General features: G+C 53.8%; 1 protein-coding gene across 10 annotated transcripts in view; it reads left to right on the top strand.

Annotated features, from left to right (window-relative positions):
• Nucleotides 1-22,351, top strand: part of DGKD (diacylglycerol kinase delta) — a 109,775-nt gene that overhangs the window by 77,969 nt on the left and 9,455 nt on the right. For 9 of the 10 annotated variants that reach the window (XM_032277860.1, XM_032277861.1, XM_032277859.1 and 6 more), the window contains 17 exons: nucleotides 2,001-2,109; nucleotides 5,370-5,509; nucleotides 6,432-6,516; nucleotides 7,797-7,891; nucleotides 7,985-8,084; nucleotides 8,742-9,015; nucleotides 9,362-9,511; nucleotides 10,286-10,414; nucleotides 11,360-11,456; nucleotides 14,145-14,255; nucleotides 16,262-16,358; nucleotides 16,580-16,687; nucleotides 17,639-17,752; nucleotides 19,114-19,248; nucleotides 19,551-19,702; nucleotides 21,102-21,213; nucleotides 21,303-21,395. In XM_032277860.1, coding sequence (XP_032133751.1) covers nucleotides 2,001-2,109; nucleotides 5,370-5,509; nucleotides 6,432-6,516; nucleotides 7,797-7,891; nucleotides 7,985-8,084; nucleotides 8,742-9,015; nucleotides 9,362-9,511; nucleotides 10,286-10,414; nucleotides 11,360-11,456; nucleotides 14,145-14,255; nucleotides 16,262-16,358; nucleotides 16,580-16,687; nucleotides 17,639-17,752; nucleotides 19,114-19,248; nucleotides 19,551-19,702; nucleotides 21,102-21,213; nucleotides 21,303-21,395 — 2,101 coding nt within the window. The other variant, XM_032277867.1, reaches the window with a different exon arrangement.

The following is a 22,351-nucleotide window of genomic DNA, read 5'->3' as shown; positions in this document are numbered from 1 at the left end:
ACGACGTTGTAAGTGTATTTTCTTCTTTTAAAATTTTCTATCTACCTACCTACCTATGGGTGTATTTTTCTGGCATGCCTCATTCTAACAGCTGCCTGGTGTTGAGGAAAAAGCTGCCCTCCAGCGAGGCCAGGAGGGAGTGTTTGCATGTTGAGGGGCATAGGAGGCTGCTCGGCATGCAGGTGCCGTAAAGCAGGAACATGCATGGGTGTTGTTGGGGCAGAGTGATTCCGCTGTCCTCGGCAGCACGGGTTTAGACGGTTCCTCTGCTTGCTGGAGAGCCAGTGTGTGTTCTTTGTAGTTTTGTACTTTTCATAAGTTTGCTTCCATAAATGTTGCCATTTGAACGCATTCCTTCTTCCTTTGGAGGCATCAGTTCCAGGCTGGAGCTCTAAGAGGGCTTGCTGGCACTTCCGGGAGATTGTCCAGGACACTCCTAGTGGGAAGTGCCTGCAGAACCTGTGATTTGGCCTGTATTTTTCTGGGAGAGTCGGTGGGGAGCTGTGTATTTAAGAGTCGGGATGCTCTGATATGAACCGTGGCCAGCTCCTGGGTTTCCTTGGTGTATGCGTGAGGGTAGGAGAAACAAGCTGCTCATCGCTGGTTCTCTGGGTGTCTTCTGTGTTGCTGGTCCCCACTCAGAACCACGCACCGTTGGAGAGCAGTCACAGATGGCAGCACTCCAGCCTGCTTCCACAAAGGCCGCACTCCCATGTTTTCTGCAGAGAGACTTCTTATCTGAGTGGTGGGGGATTGCATTCACTAGTAGGCTGATGAAGAAATTATTTTAATTTTAATTTTATTATTTTTTGAGACAGGGTCTTTCTGGTTGCCCAGGTTGAGTGTGCTGGTGTAATCCTGGCTCACTGCAAACGAGGGGCAACCTCATAAAGCAAGGCTCATGACCAGGCTCGTGTTTTAGAAAGATCTTCCAGGAACTCATGTGGGAAGCTTTCAAGAAGGGTGTTGAGGTGACTGCAAGGCTTCTGTGGGACTCTGTGAGAGTGCAGTGGTGACCTGAGCTGGATGGCTTGGTGGGAGTGGAGGAGAGGCTGCCGGGAGGGGCTGGGCCGGCCACAGGGTAAGAGGAGGCAGGTCTGGCCTCTGGACTGGGTCGGTGGTGGTGCTGCCATTCTCCGAGGAGGGATGTTTCCTGTTGGCAGTGCCCTAGGATACCAGAGTGGTATGTTCTGGGGGACAGGTGCAACTGTCGGTGCTCAGGAGTGGCCTGGTGGCTGTCGATCCAGAGTTACCTGTGTGGTCCCTGATGCAAACTGTGGATGTGGTCACACAGGAAGAGGGCGAGGAGTAAGCAGAAGTGGCAGTGGTGTCCTGATTGGGGATGCTGCTGGGCAGGGGCAGGGTGACGGGGAGCTCAGGAAGGAAACCGAGGAGTTAGGAGAGGGGGTCATGGGTCTCATTGCTGGAGGACTGAGTGGGTGCAGGCATACGTGCTGCAGCAGGGACATGTAGCCTGCAGGCAGGTCTGGCAGGCTGGGGCTCCAGGGTGACCAGAACAAGGGCCAGGGTGGAAGCCAGACTGCAGGGCTGAGGAGTGCCAAGGCTGAGGGTGCAGGGTGATGCAGGCAGCCCAGAGGGCATGTTGGGAAGGCCAGCAGGGGCCACTCGTGGATGTGGCAGGTGAAGGACAGTGATGCAGGGTGGGCTCACGTGGGCAGGGGCTATGGAAGGCTGTCCCTGGCAGGGGATGGTGCGTTGGCCCACCACTGAGCCTGCAGTATCTGCAGAGGGTGCAGTGGTTCGTCACAGCTGGGTGGTCTCTTTGCTGGGGGGGCCATGGCCCTGGTTGGAGCAGTTGGCTAGACCCCAGAGCTGCTGTTGTCCCCTTCACAAAGTGGACCCTGACTGGAGGGACGCTCGCCTCTGGTATAGGTCAGCTGTGAGGAGCACAGGTGGGCCGCCTTGGCCACATACTGACAAGCCTGTCATTTGTCCTGTGGAATGGACATCATTTCATGGCCTTTCTCTTTTCTCTGCAGCTTACGGTTGTTCCAGAAGTTTGACACATTCCGGATTCTGGTTTGTGGCGGGGACGGAAGTGTTGGCTGGGTCCTTTCCGAAATCGACAGCCTCAACCTTCATAAACAGGTACCTGGACATGAGGGAGCCAGCCAGGAGCAGAGAGGGTGCTGAGGTTAGAGGGAAGTCCTGCAGTCTCAGCTTCTGTTCATCTCGGAGCACCTGTATTCAGGCAGAGACCGTTGGTGGTTTTGGAGAGTGTGCAGTTTGGTGGCCAGTGCAGAGAGGGGAGAGCATGGGCCACCCCCAGCATTGTGGAGGCCCAGGGGCTCTGGCGATGATGTATGAGGGGGACCTGAAGGGAGCTACAAAAAGAATTGCCCATAAAGGACCCACGGTGGGGAGCAGGGCTGGGTGGGGCTGTTGCTTTACTGGGTGGTTTTTGGCTTGTGAGGAGGGGACAGCATTATACTTGAATTCCTCAAGTTAGAGTCATGGTTCATTGGACTTAGTTTTTTGTATTAAAATGAAAATAGATTTTCCTGGTTGTATATAAAAATGTCCATATGTTCATTTAATTTCTACACCCAGCCGTGGCCTCCTCAGGTGATCAGCCACTGTCAACATTTTGCTGTCTCTGACCTCTCTTGATCACAGTACATACAGTGCACAATGCAGTTATAATTTAAATGGCTAGTCTGTTACTGCTTTTTAAAAATCACTAATTAAGATGTTGCAGACACCTGGTGCCTGTGTGTAAGTAGGCAACCTTGTGTGGTTTTCCACTGGACAGAGCCAGGAGCCCTGGGCCCACTCACCTCCCTCGTGTGTGAGCGCTGAGGTCACTCCCCAGTGTTGTTCTCTCTGAGCGCACCCAGGCTTAATATTGAACTGTGCTGACAAGCTGCCTTTCCTCAAGACTGTGCCAGCTTCCATGCCTGCAAATGCTGCTTAAAGCTGTCCTTTCCTGGGCACCATCCAAGGTGTTCATCTTTTTAGTTTTTGTCCAACTAAGTAGACCAAAAAATTTCTGATCTTTATTTCTTTAATTCCTGGGGAAGTCGAACGTCTCCTCAGTTGGTTAGGAAGTTTTAAATAAATCACCTGTTTATATATTTTTGCCTCATTTTCTCTTTGAGTAGTCACTGTTTTTTCCTTTAAACATGGATGTCTGAAGATTGTTGTTGTATTAACTTCTTACTGTCATTGCAGATTTGTTCCCCGGTTTGTCATTTGTCGGTTCAACATCCTTTTTGGGGGTGGTGGTCTTTTCTTTTGTGATTTTTGCACTTCTGTCATATTCGAAGCTGCCTACACCCACCCCAAGGTTAGGAAGATTTGCACCTGTATTTTCTTATGTTTGTTGTGGTCCCATTAAAAAAAAAATCAGTCTTCTATGTGACATGGGGGTATTTTTCAGTGATTCTGCGGTCCCTATAGCCCTGCCCACTTGGTAGTCTTTCCAGTTGGGTGGACTTTGACAGCCAGGGCCTTGTGGCCGGCAGCTCAGGAGGAGAAGTGGTGCCCCCTGGTGGTGGGTTAGCACAGATTACTCTAAATTTTCATTTTGTGGATGATTTGCCAGTTCACTGTTGGTAGTTAGGAAGACAGTGGAACCTTGTGGCTGATTTGATGCATTCAGGTCAGCACACACTTCTCTCTCTTTGCTTCTCTTGGACACCTGATGTGGTGGCCATGCCCTCACTGGGACCCTGCCACCTGGGGGTGTCTTGCCTTCTTGGCTGCTACCGTTCCGTGGTGGCCTCTCCCTCTTTACCCTCCCCTTAATGCTGTGTCCTCAGAGCCTTGCTGGGGCCTCTCATCCTTCACTCTTGGAATGCTCAGTGACTTGCAGGCCTGTCATCTCTCTCCTGGGGGTGCCTCAGTTGATAGCTGAGCCCTGGGCCTCTCTGTCCTGCTAGTGCCTCGAGCTTCCAACACTGCACGCACTCAGCCCCTGCCTCGCATTCCTTTCCTTGGAGTCTGAAAACATCCATCTAGATGTCTGAGCTAGGAAATCGGACAGTTGTTCTTGGTTCCTCCGTCTCTTCCTCCTGCCTGTTTCTCACTCGTTGTGGGCTCAGTCTTGCCACCCACGGTACCCTGGCCTTTGTCTGTCAGCAGCTCACCTAGGCGACTTTTCCTGGGGCAGTTCTGCCTGTGCACCCCGAAGCCCGACAATTCTTGGAAGAGTCCAGACCTTTAAGAGTTTGTCCCAGCGTGGCCTCCTGCTTGCCCCTCCGCCTGTCTGCCTCCTGGTTCCTCGCTGCTACCTCTTCACTGAGCTCTGCCTTGCCCTCCCAGTGTTGTGCCTCCCTGCCTGGGGCACCACCCATGCGTATTCCGTGCTGTCCTCCTTTTCCTGTAAGGCTCCAGGAAGCCCTTGCGGAGGCCTCAGCCCCTCTGGGTGCACTTCAGCGCTGGGTTCTCTCCATCCTCGCCTGTTCGCTCCTGCCTCTCCCCTGCCAGATGTTCCCTTGGTGAGGCAGGACCTTCCCTGGCATTTGCTGTCCCCACAGGCGACAGGGCCTTAAGCATGGTCCCTTGCACCTGGTGAGCAGAGGGCTGTACAGTGCTGTAGGCTGGACCAGGGCAGCGTTCCTGCCTCAAGGACAGTAACGCTTCCCACAAACTGCACCACAGGCCTTCATGGCCCTGGTTACTGCACTGTGAGAGTCGAAGGCTGGTGAGCTCTGGGCGGCGGGTGTTTCGAGAGGCCCCCTAAGCAGTGAAATGGTGCAGTGGGAGCTCTGGGATGGGACTCCAGGTGGAGGGGTGAGGCGTGAGCAATGCATGAGGTCTCTGGAACGGCAGGCAGGCGGGCGGACGCTGAGCTCTGGCTCTGGCAAGGCTCCAGGGAGGCCTCCAGACTGAGGATGGTCCTGGCACTTTTTTTTGATAGGATTTAGAGAAGTGACACTAGTGGTGTTTTTGGAAGAAGAGTTTGTCATTAGTGAGTGAGGTACTGTAATGGATGGAGGGATGGTGGTGAGGCATTAGAGTGAGTCCTTGGGGCTGTGGTCATGTTGATGACAATGGGAAGCGGGGATTTGGGAGACAGATCAGAGAGGGTGTGAGGGACTGACCATCAAGATGTGGTGACAGCTTGGTCAGTCACCACCATCTCTTGAGAGATGGGGCTGTGGCTCATCCATTTCTCCCAGAAGCAGCATCTTACCTCAAGGGCAGCCACATTCCTGTCACATTGTCAAGGAACATGCCATCTGTCCCTCCAGTGGGCTCTGCCTATAATGTGCACGCTGCATGGGTTTAGGGCACATCTCCATGTTGCTGATGTAACCCTCATGGTGGGTGACAGGGAGGGCGGTGGGCTGGGAGGCGGCCCCACCCCTAGTGTTTGCCTGCACATCTTCCCCGTGTTTTCTTAGTGTCAGCTGGGAGTGCTGCCGCTCGGCACCGGGAACGACCTGGCCCGAGTGCTGGGCTGGGGCTCGGCCTGCGATGATGACACCCAGCTCCCCCAGATCTTGGAGAAGTTGGAGAGAGCCAGCACCAAGATGCTGGACAGGTGAGTGGGGACGTGTTCCAGTGCCGTGTGAGGGGACTTTGAGAGATGGGTGTTAACTTAGGGTCTGTGGAAAACAGGGGCCCTCTGAAATCATTTGTAAAGATATGACCTGAGCATATATTCTGATAGTCTTTGATATTTGGTCAGATTATGACAAGGATAGAAACAAAACAGGTTAAGAACCAGCCATGCCCTAGAATGATCAGGTCTTCCCAGGAGGCCATACCTGAGTATGTCAGGGCCATGGAGCAGGTGGCTGTGCGGTGTTTGGCTGCTTCAGCCCAGGATATGATACCCATTGGAAGAGTGCTCCTTGTCGCTTGTTTGAACGGTTGCATTTTCTCATATTCTGTTCCCAGAAGTTGTTTTGGGAAATCCTCTAGTGCCTAAAGCCACTGTGACACCTTCCCTGAGTGAGGTACTGCTGTTCCAAGTGACACACACAGCACCTGTGGTACATGGGGTGCTGATGAGATGCCTCCTGGCCTTCCTAGGTGCTCCCAGAAGCCTGGGGTTCTGATGACAGGTGTGGTTTTGCAGTGGCCCGCCATTTCAGGCCGCCCCTGTGTGCCTTGGGGCATGTGAAGTGCTCATCTCACTGGGCCAGCAGGCTGCTGGCGGAGCCATTTGCAGCTCTCTTGGGGAGAGTAAATCCATTTCTCTCAGAAGCAGCATCTTATCTCAAGGGCAGCCATTTATGGGTACCCTCCCCTCTTTCATGGAGCTGTATTGCTCTTTTAGTTATGGAGTGCAAACATTTGTTCTCAGCCAAGTTGCAGGACAGAGTCAAGACCAAGGGCTTAAAAATGAAGTCAGAAACTGTATAAAGATCAAGGCTGCCAGCCATGACAGGGGAGGACGCAGGGTCTGCCTTGGGGGCCTGCACGTCTTGCCGCCTGTGCAGCTGACCTTGTGTGTGCAGGTGGAGCGTCATGGCGTATGAGGCCAAGCTCCCCCGGCAGGCCTCCTCCTCCACCGTCACCGAAGACTTCAGCGAGGATTCCGAGGTATTGCTGGCCTGTTCGTCACACCCCGCTCACGTGCTGACGTGATCTGAGCCGTCCTGTCAGCAGTTTGCATCGCCTCCCTTGCAGAGCCGCCTCCCCCTTGGTGACGGGGTGTCACAGTCAGGCCTGCGGAGGTGCAGGGTGAACCCAAGCCTGAGAGGATTCTCACTCCCCTTGGCAGGAGCCTCTTGGGCTTTTGTGACCCTCTAGGGGCTTTTGTGACAACTAGGGTTGTCACAGGCTCTGCGGCAGAGAGGCCGGGGGTCCTCCTAATGGCCTTCCCACCTTGTCTGTACATCTCCTCAGCTGCTCAGTGAGCCCCACATGGTGTTTGCCCGTTCCCTTCCCTGCCGCAGTGCCCGCATACCTGGAATGCCCCAGCCCACTCTGCCACAGCTTTCCTGCAGCCCTGGCTCCCGCCCGGTCTCACCCCTCTGTGGTGTCCATAGCTGCCCTTCGCTCAGCCTCCTCTAGTCCAGCTGGGAGTTCTTTTTATTGGGTGATTGTTTCTGTTTTATTTAAGGCTCCTACAAGTTCCCTCAGAGAACGGACTTTGTCTTCTTTAGTTAGTATTTTGTGCTGGTGCAGTGCTGGGTGGGGTAGTAGAAAGAGGTGAACTTTTTCAGGGCCTAGGGCAACGGTCAGCAAGCAAGGCCTGCAGGCCAGATGTGCCTGGGCCCACGGCCTTGCCAGCCAAGAATGGTTTGTACATTTTTTATTTTTCCTTCTTTTTTTAATTTTGAGAGGAAAAGTGTGTGGGGGAAGCCCAAAATAACTCACTGTCTGGCCGGTAGTGAAGTTCACTGACCCTGGGGCTAACAGCAGGGATCCCAAAGGGACAGGACTCCCCTTCTGACAGGCAGAGCAGATGGTTGGGGGAAGAGTGCGTGTCCAGATGTGGTTCACAGCCAGGCGGAAACAGCCGCTGCTGTGAAGGAACCCAAACCTGGAGCTGGCCCACCAGCGCGCTGCTGTCAGGATGAGCAGAAGTCAGGGCAGGGGCCCCTAGCACAGGCTGTGCTGGGATCGCAGACTCAAGAAGATTCATCTTTAGTTTGTCTGCAGCTTGACGAAGCTTTTAAAGTCTTTGACCTAGCACTAGGTGAGCCCAGAGTAGTGTTGGAAGTGAGTCGAGGCTTGGCCAGGTCAGACAGTGTCGGTTAGGGAGACTCATCTTTCCCAGCCTGTGCTGTCAAGGGACTGGGTGACAGAGATACTGGGACTGCCATGGAGCTTGCTGTCACAGAGACCAACGGCGCCTGCATTTGGGGTGATTGCAGGTGCAGCAGATTCTCTTCTATGAAGACTCCGTTGCAGCCCACCTTTCTAAAATCCTCACCTCGGACCAGCACTCAGTGGTCATCTCCTCGGCTAAGTGAGTGCCCGGCGGCCCTGGAAGAGGCATGGGGTTCTGGCTCCAGCCTGGAGCTGCCTCTCTAGAAGGATCTTTCTGTTTCTCTCCCCACAGAGTGCTCTGTGAGACAGTGAAGGACTTTGTGGCCCGAGTGGGGAAGGCCTATGAGAAGACGACCGAGAGCTCAGAGGAGTCAGAGGTCATGGCCAAGAAGGTCTGTCCCCGGGCCCCAGGTGGGGGGGGCACCAAGGCAGCGAGAAGCTCCCTCTGTCACTGGGAGAGGGTCGTGACTGCAGCTTGTCCAGGTTCTTGGTGTTTTAAATAAAGAATTAGACAAAACACACAGCAAAGCAAGGAAAGAGTGAAGCAACAAAAGAACGAAAGCGGTGATTTATTGAAAACGAAAGTACACTTCACAGTGTGGGAACAGACCTGAGCAGCAGCTCAGGGACCCAGATACAGAATCTTCTTTGAACCCAAGATCCCCCGGAAGTTTCCCGTCGGCCACATCATGCTCACCTCGTGTAAATGAAGTCATAGCCCACAGTCTGAGTGGTTGCAGAAAGCAGCCAACCAGAGTCCGAGGTGACATTACAAAGGTCACACTCCTACAAAGTTGCACTTCTATGCAGGCTGAGACTCAGCTGCTGTCAGTCTGGTGGGTTGTGGACAGCTGGTTTCCCACCTGCCAGGTGGAGAAGGGGGTGGGGTTTGCAAAGGGAATAGCCTCTGGTCCTTTTGTTAGCTTAGGCATGGGGGATTTTCCTTTCGGTCGAGTTCTCGGAGGTCTGGGTGAAATGGCCTCGGGTTCCCTGCCTCCATACCTGCTCTCCTGCCTCAGCTCTGCATATCACTTCCTTTCCCTGTCTAGTGCTCTGTCCTGAAAGAGAAGCTGGATTCCCTTCTCAAGACCTTGGATGATGAGTCCCAGGCCTCGTCCTCTCTGCCCAATCCACCCCCAACCATTGCTGAGGAGGCTGAAGATGGAGATGGGTCAGGCAGCATCTGTGGCTCCACTGGGGACCGCCTGGTGGCATCGGCCTGCCCAGCCCGGCCACAGATATTCCGGCCTCGAGAACAGCTCATGCTGAGAGCAAACAGCCTGAAGAAAGCGATTCGTCAGATCATAGAACACACAGAAAAAGGTGACTGGTATTTTGAAGACGAGGGGGCTTTCCTCAGGCCAGCACCTGCACACCTGAGTGTCCATGTGCCACTCCTCCCGCCTGCTGCCCTCCAGCCTGTGTCAGGCTCCTCTGCATCCCTTGCCTTCCAAGGGTTCCGGTCCTCCCAGCCTGTTAGCAGGGATGCCCTGCCCTGGTGCCAGGACCAGGGGAAGGCAGGCAGGGGTGGGGGTTCAGGGTCTAAACCTTTAGCCAGAGGATGTTTGAGGAAGATCAGGCTGTGGGCAAGGAGGAGACCTCCACCCAGCCCGACAGCACCGTTGGCTTTGAACCCACTTGCTCAGCCACACACATTCTTCTTGCACAGCTGTTGATGAGCAGAATGCCCAGACCCAGGAGCAGGAGGGCTTCGTCCTGGGCCTCTCTGAGTCAGAAGAGAAGATGGACCACCGAGTGTGCCCACCACTGTCCCACAGCGAGAGCTTTGGGGTCCCCAGGGGGAGGAGCCAGCGCAAAGGTACCCGTGGTTCCGCCTCCCTCTGCGCACCACGGTGTGCTTGGTTTTGGTGGAACGTAGTGGGCTTGCCAGGGGAGGTTGAGGGCGCTTTCTTATAGCTGCTTTGGCCACTTGGTATAAAAATTCACAGCCCGAGGCCTGTTTCTGTGGATCTCCTGTGTGCCCTTGAGGTGTGTGCAGTCGGCCTTCGTGGACACCAGTAGAATCCACAAGACCCCCTTTGTCAGGGCAAGAACCCCCTCCCTGAGGAGTACTTGGCATCTTGCTTGGCTTCCTCAGAACCACACTGGGCCCCAGAGCTGCTCGAAAGGGGCTGTGTGTGGCAGGGGGAAGATGGGTGGGTGAGGGTGGGCCTTCTTTGTCCTTGCCTCTCCTGGAACAGCCCACAGTGCAGGACCTGGTGGAAGGTACCCCCTAAGCCTGGTGGGTTGCTGGGAGGCCCGTGGTCAGAACTGACCCACGGCCACTGCATGGCCACCACTCAGAGCTCTGCTGTGTGTGTGCTCTGCCTCCCATAGCCCTGACTGGCGTCACCCCTCCAGTGCTGCCACCTGTGGCCTGTGTCATCTTCTCCATGAGCCCAAGCCCTCCGAGCATCCTGTGTACCCACTCAGTCCTCCGTCCCCTCTTTGTCCCACACACTTCACACAGCAGCCTGTGGTTTGCAGCCCTCCCTCCTCAGCCCTCCCACCTGCTTCTGTCATTCAGGATCCCCAGGTATTTCAGCAGTCTCTATTTCAGACAACTCTGAGGTTTTCTGCTCTGTTCTTACAGTGTTGAAATCCCCGTGTGAGAAGTTGATCAGCAAAGGAAGTCTGCCCCTGGGCAGTTCAGCTTCCCTTCCACCCCAGCCGGGAAGCCGGGACAGCCTGCCTGCACTCAACACCAAGATCCTGTACCCAAGTGAGTGGTGGCCAGGAGGACCAGTGGGGGCCTTAGTGCAACGCCGGGCCTGTTAACTGTGCTGGGCGCTGGGCCCGTCAAACTGAAAGAGATGGGGTCGCTGCCCTTGGAGAGTTTACAGGTCCTGAGAAAGCTAGGTGGAATTTAAGCATTTACACGACTGTATGAAAGGTGCTTTTTTTTTTTTTTTTTTTTTTTTTTTTCTTTTCTTTAAACAAGAGCCAGGTAGTAGCCAAATAACCACCCAAGGAGCCCAGGAAGACATCATTGAGAAGGTGATGCTTGAGTCGGGTTTTGAAGAACAAAGGAATTATCTGAGTGGAAAAGGGTGTGGCCTGCCTGATGATGGAACCCGAGGGATGGTCCCCTGCTTCTAGTGTGGTCATAGGAGGTGTAGGGAGGGTGAGGTCCTGGCTGCCTGGAGCGTTCCTTGATGTTCACTTCTTATAAAGGCAACCTTATAAAGCCGTAAGCCTCAACTCTCAAGGATCATTTTTGTTTGAGTGGCTTACATTGAATGAGAACATGAGAACTCACTTTATAAGCCTTTTTCTTTTTTTTTTAAGAGGGTCTCTCTCTATTGCCCAGCCTGGAGTGCAATGGTGTGGTCATGGCACACTGCAGCCTTGACGTCCTGAGCTCAAGTGATCCTCCCCCCTCAGCTTCCTAAATAGCGGTGACCACAGGCACATACCACCACATCTGGCTTTATAAGCCATTTTTTAAGGTATTTCGTAGGTGTTTCTGCCACCCAATATGGTTTTTTTGTTCCAGTGATTTTTGACTTAAGACTTGCCAAATTTGGACGTGGTTATATATAATTTTAGAGACATTTAATTAGAATAATGTTCTGCAGAATACCAGTCCACCAGCTTCAGAGACACGAGTTTTTCTTAGTCTGCAGCTCCTGACTGGCACCACCTCTTTCTTATATCTCCTTTACAGATGTCAGGGCTGGAATGTCTGGTTCCTTACCTGGTGGCTCAGTCATCAGTCGCCTGTTAATTAACGCTGATCCCTTTAACTCCGAACCAGAAACCCTGTGAGTATGAGGGATAAACCAAGTGGGCATATTGTTACATGGATGCTAGTGCATTGAAAACTGGTCTCAGAATTAACTAGAGAAATTGGCGAGCGGTTGCCTAGCTGGTGATAGCTGATGAGGAAGGCTGAGAAGTTGTGGAGATTCCGCTTCAGGAGTGGAGCTGGGAACCACTACCGCACGTCTGCTGCAGGGCAGAGCACACACCTCCCAGCTCCTTCCCAGGTCCCACGGCATTTGCTCCGCATCCCTTGAAACTGCAAGCTCTTCCGAGGCTTTCCCAGGCTCGGCTGCTCCCGCTGGGAGTTGTCCTTGTGCTGCTCTTCGTGGTCACTCTCCCATGACCTTGGCCGGACCTTGCTGACCTCTGCTTACAGCTTGCCATCTTCCTCTTGCCATCTCTTACCCTGCTTTCCTCTAATGGCTGCTCTCCTTGTTGGTGATGCAGAACCCTAGACTCCAGGCTGGAGGGTCCTCTCTGTGCCCCCCTCGTGTCTTGGAGCACCCTAGGGAGACACGGGCTTGTACTGAGGCTTGTAAGGACTGCTGTGTGCCCATGTGCTGACACTGCTACTCCTTTGGGGACGAGGCCTTCTTCCTCTGCTGGCCTGTAAGGCAGTGATGACATTGATACAGCAGCATAATGGAGTCTTCCTAGGTGTTAGGGACCATTGTGGTGATAAGTGGTGTTTTGAAAACCTGTTTTTCTAGAGTCATCTTTCTGCTGGCTGCTTGCAGGTTCTAGGTGGCTGGTGGCAGTTGGTTAAATGTGGCAAGCCATTTTTCTGGCGTGGTCAGGGACATTGACAGCAAGAAGTGTGTGGTTCACAGAAGCTCTGAGTTTGGGAAAGTGGACCCCTAAACTCCAGGTGCTGGCCTGGTGTGACACTTGTGTGTCCCTGTTCCTGGCCTGGTCTGCTTCTCCCATGGGCCTGCCTGGGGCTCCAGTCCTCAGCCTTCCTGAGGCTGTTTTCCTCCGGGAGGCCAGAGCTGCAGTCTTAGTGAGCACTGCCTCTCGGGCCCCTTAACTAGGTATCTCCTTTGTCTACTTCATCTGAGATTATGGAACTTCACTTCTGTTGCTAAGCTGGGTGGTCTCATCTCTTCACCTGGGGAGACAAAGCTGTCTTTCTGCCATGGTGTGTGCGGGGCCATATTGTGTGGACCCCATTGCGGTTGGGCCTGAGCAGGCCTCTGCAGCCCGTCGTCTCCCACTGCCCCAGCCACTGCCACACATCCTGCTTCAGGCCCCTGAGCCCAGTCTCTCAGCCGCCTTCCCTCATCTCTGTGCCCTGTTTCTCTCCGTTGGATCTCTCTTTTTCCAGGACCTATAAATGCTGGCCAGGCACATGGTCTTCTGCCTGGTAAACAGTTTGTCCCAGAGTTTTGCTGTGGCTCAGCTGTCGAGCATTTGAATTAGATGGATCGTAAATACACTGACACGGGCTGGTGGTTCTCAGATCCAGTGGCACTGGCTCAGTAGGCTAAAGTGTGTCAGAATTCTGGCCCAAGCAATGTTCCCAAGCCCATCCACCTATTGAGTCTCTTTGGGAACTTCCAGAACATTCTCTTCTCCTGGCTGCAGGCTCTGGGTGGAGAAACATGGTCTTCCTTCAACCACCTGCCCTGGGGGAGGGAACCCCAGCGTGATCCTGGGGCTGGGGTGGGTGAAGGCCAGGCAGGGGTTTCCCAGCAGCTGGGGGAGCTGCAGGGGCAGGACTTCCAGCTGGGGGAGGACAAGAAACTTGAATGAGATGAGCCTCTTCTCGTCTGTGGCACACAGGGAAAGAGAAGGCCTTATTTTCTTTGGGCTAGGATGGATGTTTTCAAGTCATTTTTCTTTTTAGTTTGGCCACTGCTTTGTGATTAGGGATGTTCAAGAAATGTTTTGAGATCCAGAGTTGAAATGTGTGAGTTTCTGTGCCATAAACATACTTCAGGTTTGGTGCCGCTGGTGGAGTGTCAGAAGGGCAGCCGCTGTGAGGAGCGGTCCGGCAGGCTCCGCCCGTGGTTCAGCCTAGAGCTTCCATGTGACCGGCAGATGCAGAACTGCCAGGCCGTGTGGGATTGAACTGAAAACACGTCCACGCTAGGAGCTGTATATAAATGTTCCTAAATGATAACCAGAACGTGAACATCCCTATGTCCAGCTGCAGATGAACAGGTCAATAAATGTGGGTTAGCCATGCGACGGAGTATTATTTGGTAATAAAAATGAAGTACTGACATATGTCACAACATGGATGAACTTTGGAAACATCATCCTGAGGAAGAGAAAGGAGCCAGACACAGAGCCCACAACTGCAGAGCCCATTTCTGTGAACTGCCCAGAAGAGACACCTCCATGGAGGTGGAAAGTAGACGAGTGGCTGCCAGGGATGAGGAGGGCGGTAGCTGCTGGTGGCAGGGGCACAGACTTCCACCTCAGGGGTTGAAATGCTCTAAAATCGATTATCTAGTGATGGTTAAGTGACTCTTTGAATATGCTAAACGTTATCAAATTGTGTATTTTACGTTGGTAGATTTATCTGGTATATGAATTATATCTTAATAAACCTCTTATCAGAAAAAAAAGAAAAAGGTATCATATTTGCCCTAAGGAAGAGAAATTCGGAGAGGTTGGGAGTCTGAATGAAATAAGACCGGTAAGCAGGGCTGTGGTATTTGACTTAAAACTCCCATTGGCAGAGAGTACTATACAGAGAAGTGTGTCATGAACAACTATTTTGGCATTGGCCTGGATGCGAAGATATCCCTGGACTTCAACAACAAACGCGACGAGCACCCGGAGAAGTGCAGGTGGGTAACAGGCTGGAAGCGTGTCTGTCCGTTGTGTCTTTGTGGCTTCTCCCTCTAGACAGTAGCAGATTTCTGGAGTCAGCAGGTTAAAGAAGGTGCAGAATGCTAAGGCGGAGGGCAGAAATGGAGCCCGATCGCCTTGTCAGAAGCAGAGGTGCTTTCAGAGGTGGGAGGGAAGCAGGTAACAGTCCAGGGAGCCAACCTGGAGGAGGGGTCTACTTCTCAGGCTGGCCAGGTCAAGGGAAATTTGACATCAGAAAACCAGTAATGGTGGTCATTGTGATGGCTGCGTCTCTCAATGAGAGCCCTAAATCTGTGATGCTGCAGAAAAGCAGCAGGTGACGTAGAGTATGCCAAGAAGCTGTGGCACCTGCAGTGTGAGTGCCCAGCATTGTTTGTGGGTGGGTCTGTGAGTTCATCGCCATCCCAGCTGGCCCTCCCCTACCACACCTGAGCCTGCCCACAAGGCCCTTGATTCTGTTGACAGTAGCGTGTGAGCCCCAAGGGGCATCTCTGGGGATGCTCAGTTTTTTCCCCTAAAATTACCAGATGCTCCCTCCTGGCCTGAAGAGAGGACAGAGAAAAATGAGAAGGGTCCCTCTTTTCAAGCTTCTCTTCCTGGGCTGAAGTGGAATTTCCTCTTGTCTGTGAAACACGAGAAGTGAGGGAGAAATGTCTTCTTCCCCAGCCCACAGTAATAATCTGAGAGACTGTTTGGCTTTGATGTGATTAGAACTAGGGAGGGGGAGAAATGGGTGTGGGGGGTTGGCAGTCTTTGTTGACCCAGAAGCTGGGAGACCTTTGCTGGAGTCTTCCTCTGCTGAATCAGGATCGACTTGAATGAACCAAGCCACATCCTCCTCACGGTGTCACTGCCACCTTGAGGGGAGCTATGCTGACACCCGAGGGGCCAGCTTTAGTTGTTGCTCACATTATATGCAGTTGGAAATTTCTAGGAAAACAAAAGCATCACAACTCAAAAACCAGTTGAACTCTGAGGCTCTTCCATGCAGGATAGTGGCTCGATGGCACCAGGGACATATCCCTGTACAGCACAGGATGGTGAAGTCAGATCATTAAAAAATCCCTATTGGTCCAAAAATCACTGGGAAAAGTATGAAAATACGCACACTTCAGCAGGGTAAAATAAGCTGAGGAACAAGGGCATGCATAATACATTTCTAGAGCCCTGGAACCCTGGTTAAACCTCCCTTGCGTTTGTATTGAGAGCTTTGAAAAGTTCTCCTGAGAAAAACCCCATTTCTACAAAGGTCATTGGAAACTTCTATAGAAGTCATTGGAAACGTTGGTTGAAGTGGGTATGAAGGGGCTCCTCGTGTGTCATTTACAGAGCTCAGGCATGGGAAGAGGGGTGCAGTGAAGGGATTGAGCTGATGAGCTGCGGTAGAGTCGTGCCCAGCTAAGGATGGCATGTCTGCAGAGAGCATGTGGCAAGTGAGGGAAGTGTTGCTGGCGCAGGGTCAAGTGGACCAAGTAGGTTGCAAAACTGTAAACAAGTGAACGCAACTGGAAATTAATACCCAGGGAAGACTGCCGGAAGTACACGGTGGCACCTGGCGTTTGCCATCAGCATGTGTGGAGAGCACGCACAGTGCTGGATGATGCATAGAGGGTTATGAGGAGTGTCGTCTTCTTGGTGCTTTTCTATATTTTCAAAATTTTCTATGGTAAGCATAGTTTTTTAGCTAGAAAAAAATCAGGATGTGTAGTTTTATAGGATTCTATAATGTTTTAACTTTACCTTTTAGGGTTGGATTACTTTCTTGGCAAAATGTTACTATTTAGCCAAATTTCTTACTGGTAAATGTATCTTTTTATGTGTATCTGCAAAAACAAAAATTTGTCCTCAGATGTTCCGCTGTAAATAGTTGCTGAATTTGGCAGATTTGTGGGTCAGATGCCATTCCTAGCTTTCACAGAAATGACTCTGGTTAAGTGTACAGAGAAGGCTCAGACCCATGGCAAGTCTTCGCTTCTGTTTCTAGGAGCCGAACCAAGAACATGATGTGGTATGGAGTTCTTGGAACCAAAGAGCTGCTGCACAGAACCTACAAGAACTTGGAGCAAAAGGTCCTGCTGGAGGTGAGTGGAAAGGTCCTTGTCACTTGCAGGCCGGCCCCCATCCATCAGAGGACTGCATTTCGGTTCTCCTCTTGGCCCTTTCTTCCACACACGGGGACTCGCTTGAGGATGCCCTGGCTGCGGCTATGCTTCTGAGCCCCTGGCAGTGGGAAGCTGGTGAAGAAAGGAGCAGCTGACACATGCCTTTCTCTTTTCTTTTGTTCTGCCTCTCTGCTGCTCAGTGTGACGGGCGACCCATCCCCCTCCCCAGTCTTCAGGGAATTGCTGTCCTTAACATCCCCAGCTATGCCGGAGGAACCAACTTCTGGGGTGGCACCAAGGAGGATGATGTATGTATGGGGGTGTGGGGTGGGTGGGCCTGAGCTCAGCGGGGAGGAGCTGTCTGAGGGCAGTGAGGTGTTTCTGTGGATGGGGTGGAGGCAGCCCTTCCCTTGTGCCAGCAGTGGGGCTGCCATGGAGAGTAAGATAGACAGGGTCCCCCACCCAGCTCATCATCTAGAGGGCTGAACAGAGCGGAGGTATCAGTGAGGGTGGTCAGTGAGCGTCTGTGGTCAGCAGATGTGGTCAGAGGGTGTGATGTGGGAGGAAGGTCAGGGAAGGCGTCTGAGAGGCCAAGACCTGAAGGATGACTTGGAGTTGGCCGAGTTAGGTGGGCTGGGAGAGGGCGAGGCTGTTCCAGGCAGAGAGAATCGCATAGGTGAAGGCTCAGAGGCAAGACAGGACAGGCGCCTGGAGGACGTGGGAGACGTGCCCTGACTGCAGTGGGCAGTGGGGCCGTGGAGAGACAGGAGAGGCCTGCAGGGCCTGGGTCAGGTCAGGCCGTGTGAGCCAGGGGAAGAAGGTGGAATTTGTGTTAAGAACTGTGGGAAGGTGTTGATAGGTGTAAAACAGGGAATGGCTTTCTTTGTACATAATAGCGAATAGAAGTGTTCAGCGCTCCCTGCACACATGTGCTGCTCCAGTCCTGGCGCTCTGCAGTGTTAACTCACTCAGGCCTTCTGATGTCCCGGGAGGAGCGTGGTGTTAGTTTCCCCATTTTACACATGAGGAAATGGGAGAGAGAGATTCAGTAACTTTGCTGAGGTCAGAGCTGGGATTTGGTCCCAGGCAGCTGGTTTCAGGGTCTGCAATGTGAAGCCCCTCAGGAGTGCAGTTACCTGGTAACTTCCTGTCAGCAGCCTAAGGGAGGGGCTGGCCCCGAGAGGGAGGGAGCCAGGGGAGGGGCGGCCTGTGTGTGGGGCTGTGCTGGGCGGTGGTCAGCTCTAACGTGGCCCTTGCAGACTTTCGCAGCTCCGTCATTCGATGACAAGATTCTGGAGGTGGTTGCCGTTTTTGGCAGCATGCAGATGGCAGTCTCTCGAGTCATCAGGCTGCAGCATCACCGGATCGCCCAGGTAGTGGCCATGGTCCTGGGAGGTCTGGCCGAGTCCCCAGCCAGGGGTGTGCTAAATTCCCAGGCAGCGCATGGAGCCTGGGAGGGTGGGTGCTTTCCAGGACCACGTGGCTGCCTCATGTCCTGTTTGGGACAGCTTGTGGCCCTGCTTCCTGGGCCAGGGCCTTTCCTCATGCTGTGCTTGACAGTTAAATTCTCAAGGTAATTTTTTTTTTTTTAAGGCAGTGTCTCACTCTGTTTCCTAGGCTGGTGCAGTGGCGCCATCTTGGCCCACTGCAACCTCTGTCTCCCTAGCTCAAGTGATTCTCTTGCTTCAGCCTCCTAAGTAGCTGGAACTACAGGCACCTGCCACCATGCCCAGCTAATTTTTTTATTTTTAGTAGAGATGGAGTTTCCCCATGTTGGCCAGGCTGGTCTGGAACTCATGACCTCAAATGTTCCACCCACCTTGGCCTCCCAAAGTGCTGGGATTACAGGCGTGAGCCACTTCACCTCACCTGGCCAAGATAACTCTTTCAAAACATATTTCCCACTTGAGCCCCAGCCTTGCCTGTCCCCTCTCAGGTGGGATGAGATAGAGCAGACCAGGCTGAACTCTGCCCATGTCTGCAACTGTCAAAGCCGCAGCTGGAGGTGGGGATGGAGCCGATGGCTCTGGCATGGGGTGAGGAGGGAATTCCAACTGGGGCTTTTGATCACGCTTCTGGAGGCCCAGTGGGGAGGGGCTGGGGGGCCCCCATGGCTTATTTCTGACAGCAGTGATGGACTGGGGGCAGTCTGTGAGGATGGGGTGGGACTCTGTGCCCAGGCACAGGCACTGGGGTGGCAGAGGGTGCTGATGATACCCACTGGCTGAACCCCAGCCTGGGACTGTCTGGTCTCTTCCTGTACTCTGTCCACCCCTGGCTGTAGGCTGCTTGAAGTTCACAGTTTTCCCTCTGGCAATGTTAGTTGTTGAAAAGGAGGAACAGGGCATTGCCGTCCACTGTGTGGAGATGCATTCATCTGCTCTTTTCTGGGGGTGTTTCCACGTGGCAGGGGCCCAGCTGCTGCTGGGAACTACGACACCCCCGCCCCTGGGTTCTGATGCCTTTATGTCAGCACCAGGGTCTCCTGCACTGACTGCTTGGTGGATGAGGGGATGGGGCAGGATGGGGTGGGATAGTGGGAGAACAGACCTTTGGCTCAGCGAGGCTACAGCAGAAGGCTAGCTGCAGGAGTAGCATCGTTCCAGAGGTGGAGGTGGGGTGTCCTGCAAGGCAGGGACCGTGTGTGGAGTAGGAAGGTCATGGTGGTGCCTAGCACTTTAAAACCCCTGGGGGTTTTGGCTCAGCGCGAGTAATAGCTCTGATGTCTGCTCAGTGTCGCACGGTGAAGATCTCCATCCTTGGGGATGAGGGCGTGCCTGTGCAGGTGGACGGAGAGGCCTGGGTCCAGCCGCCAGGGTACATTCGGATTGTTCACAAGAACCGGGCACAGACGCTGACCAGAGACAGGGTAAGAGCGGCTGCCTGCAGTGCCTGGGCGGGGTCAGGGCTCACCTGCGGGCTCTCATGTGCACTGTTAAAAGAAGAGCTGGAGCTTTCCATGTTTTGTTCTAGGATTTTTTTTAAGACACAAAGATGAAGCTAATAGGGCAGTAATTTCTAGGACCATCTCCTACCTGTAATGTTAAAAAGAAAGAAGTCCCCACCTGTCCCTCTCCTAGCTGTGAGCACGTTGGTATCCCAGTAGTGTCCGTCACAGTTTGACACATGCATGCAGAGCAGCAGGTGTCATCTGGGCTCTCGGGTCCGCAGGCATTTGAGAACACCCTGAAGTCCTGGGAAGACAAGCAGAAGTGTGAGCTGCCCCGCCCTCCATCCTGTTCCCTGCACCCGGAGATGCTGTCCGAGGAGGAGGCCACCCAGATGGACCAGTTTGGGCAGGCAGCGGGGGTCCTCATTCACAGGTGGGCTCCCACCCCTCAGCGTTGTGCATGAGCATCCCCTGGGGTTCCCAGGGCTGTGCTCCTCCAGGGCAACCTGGGCCATTACTTTAAAAAAAACAAGACAATTACTTAGGGGCATTTTGCCTGCTTCCAGAAATGCCCCTGGAGCCACTGTGTCACTCAGTGTGGTCAGCACTGTCCGCCATCCCTACTCCTCGCCTGCCCCGTGTGGCTGCCTCCGCCTGCCAGCCTGTGAGCCCCTCCAGCTGGCACCCATGGTTCTTCAGTGGTGCAGGGCCTTCCTGCCTGCATTCTCCTCCCTGTGGCCACATGCTGGCTAGTACCCTGGTGTCCTTTTCTTGTTTGCCTTGGGCTCCCTCTTCTCCTGCCTGTGACTGGGGCACTCGTGGGTTCTGGGTCCGGCATGCTGTATGCCCTTCCAGGCAGCCTGCCTGTGGCCCTGGCATGCAGATGGATCATCTCTGCCAGTCTCTGGCTCTCGTTGAGCAGGTAGTCACTATCCCAGTCTGCCAGCGTTCATCGCTCCTCACTTCCATACTGGCTGTGGTCCTTCCCGGTCCTGCATTTTCTGCCCTGGGAGTTGGTGCCGCTGCGGTCCCCAGCCTCGTCTCTCCCCCACCTCACCCAGATCAATGGTGGGGCTGGAGGACTTCACTTCAGCTTATTCCTTGCTGTGCAATGGGCTTGGTGGCCTCCCTTGGAAGGCCATTCCCCTGTCCTCTCAAAGTCCATGGTGGCCCCAGTGGCCTCCGTGGAAGGAGAACTTGCACAGCACCGTGGAAAGCTGCTGGCAGCAGCCTGTTTCCACAGGGTCAGGACAGGTTGGCCCCACAGCCTCTGCCTGCACTGCTCCTATAGTCACCGTCCCTTCCTCCCCCCACCTGCCTGAGCCATGTCTCAGCCTCTCTGAGACCCAGTGTGACTTGTGCTGTGACTGTCTTCCCCGTAAGGGCTGCTGCCTGGGGTCTGGCTCAGAGCCCATCACTGCACCAGGATTGTCGTCTTCAGACAAGAGTCATTTTGTCCTCAGGGATAGACCGGCCAGTTACAGGTTCCAGCAAGGCCGTGGGCACCTGGGGATCGTGCCTTACTGCAGCAGTCTCTGCAGTAGGCCTGTGCACCCTGCCGCTTGTGGCCGTTTTGCAGGTTGTAAGCCTCATTTTGTACATTTCTTTCCCTGGAAAAACTTGGATTTTGACATCAGATTTCTTGTGTGAGCCCTCCCATTTGCTCTTGGTTGGCTTGTGCCCAGGCTTGTGATTGAACGGTCGCTGGGCTGAGCCATGATTCCTGTCATCCTGCTGGGCCGCCCTCCACATCGGCCCTCCGGGAGATGAATGTTGTGAAAGGCCACCCTTCCATTTGGCCTGACATCTGCCTGTGCTTCTCTTCTCTCTAGCATCCGAGAAATAGCTCAGTCTCACCGAGACATGGAGCAGGAACTTGCCCACGCCGTCAATGCCAGCTCCAAGTCCATGGACCGTGTGTATGGCAAGCCCAGAACCACAGAGGTAGCGATTCTGGCCTTTCAGTGCTGGCCTCTCCTCGGCGTCTGCAGCACTTGGGCCTCCCCGTGAACGTTTGCCTTGATTTCTCCTAGGGGCTGAATTGCAGCTTTGTCTTGGAAATGGTGAATAACTTCAGAGCTCTACGCAGTGAGACGGAGCTGCTGCTGGCTGGGAAGATGGCCCTGGTAAGCTGGTGCCCCGGGGACAGCAGGGCTTGGGCAGCGTGTGAAGCGACTGCTGTTGCCAGGTTTCTGGGCAGAGGGCAGCACACTTTAGTCCAGAGTTCCCGGCCTTAAGGAAGGGAACTGCGAGGTCATCTGGTCTGCCCTGAGCTGGGGCGCACCCCTTCTGGTAGCCCCTCAGTCAAGCCCTCTGGAGCGTGTGAGACCCACTTGCAGCAGGAATACGTTGTCGAAGACAGAAGATGCATTTTGGCCGTAGAAGACTGTAGTGCATCTGGCCACACGCTTAGGCACCTTCCTCCTTCAACCCTGCAAGCCGGTGTTACGTCAGCGCTGGAGCAGCTGGGGGCTGTTCCTCAACCTTAGAGGCTGGAACAGGGAGCGGCCTCAGGCAGCCTGGCCCCTACCGCTTTCAGACAGGAGGAGGAAGGGACTTGCTGAAGATGAGGCAGCCAGAGAGCCAGCCAGGAGTGGGCTCCCGGCCCTCGACGCCTCACCACAAACACACAGCTCCTCACCACACACATCTCCTCACCACACACACAACTCACCACACACATCTCCTGACTACACACACACACAACTCAACACACACATCTCCTCACTCCACACACACACATCTCCTCAGCACACACACACAACTCCTCACCACACACACACACAACTCATCACACACATCTCCTTACCACAGACACAACTCACCACACACATCTCCTGACCACACACACACACAACTCAACACACACATCTCACCACACACACAAACTCACCACACACACACAACTCATCACACACATCTCCTCACCACATACACACAACTCCTCATCACACACATCTCCTCACCAAAGACACAACTCACCACACACATCTCCTGACCACACACACAAACTCAACACACACATCTCCTCACCACACACACACACAACTCACCACACACATCTCCTCACCACACACACACA

The sequence above is a fragment of the Sapajus apella genome, unplaced genomic scaffold (genome assembly GCF_009761245.1).
Source record: "Sapajus apella isolate SASKATOON/1434 unplaced genomic scaffold, GSC_monkey_1.0 scaffold10, whole genome shotgun sequence".
NCBI classification, from domain to species: Eukaryota; Metazoa; Chordata; class Mammalia; order Primates; family Cebidae; genus Sapajus; species Sapajus apella.
This window is presented reverse-complemented; position numbering and strand designations above follow the sequence as displayed.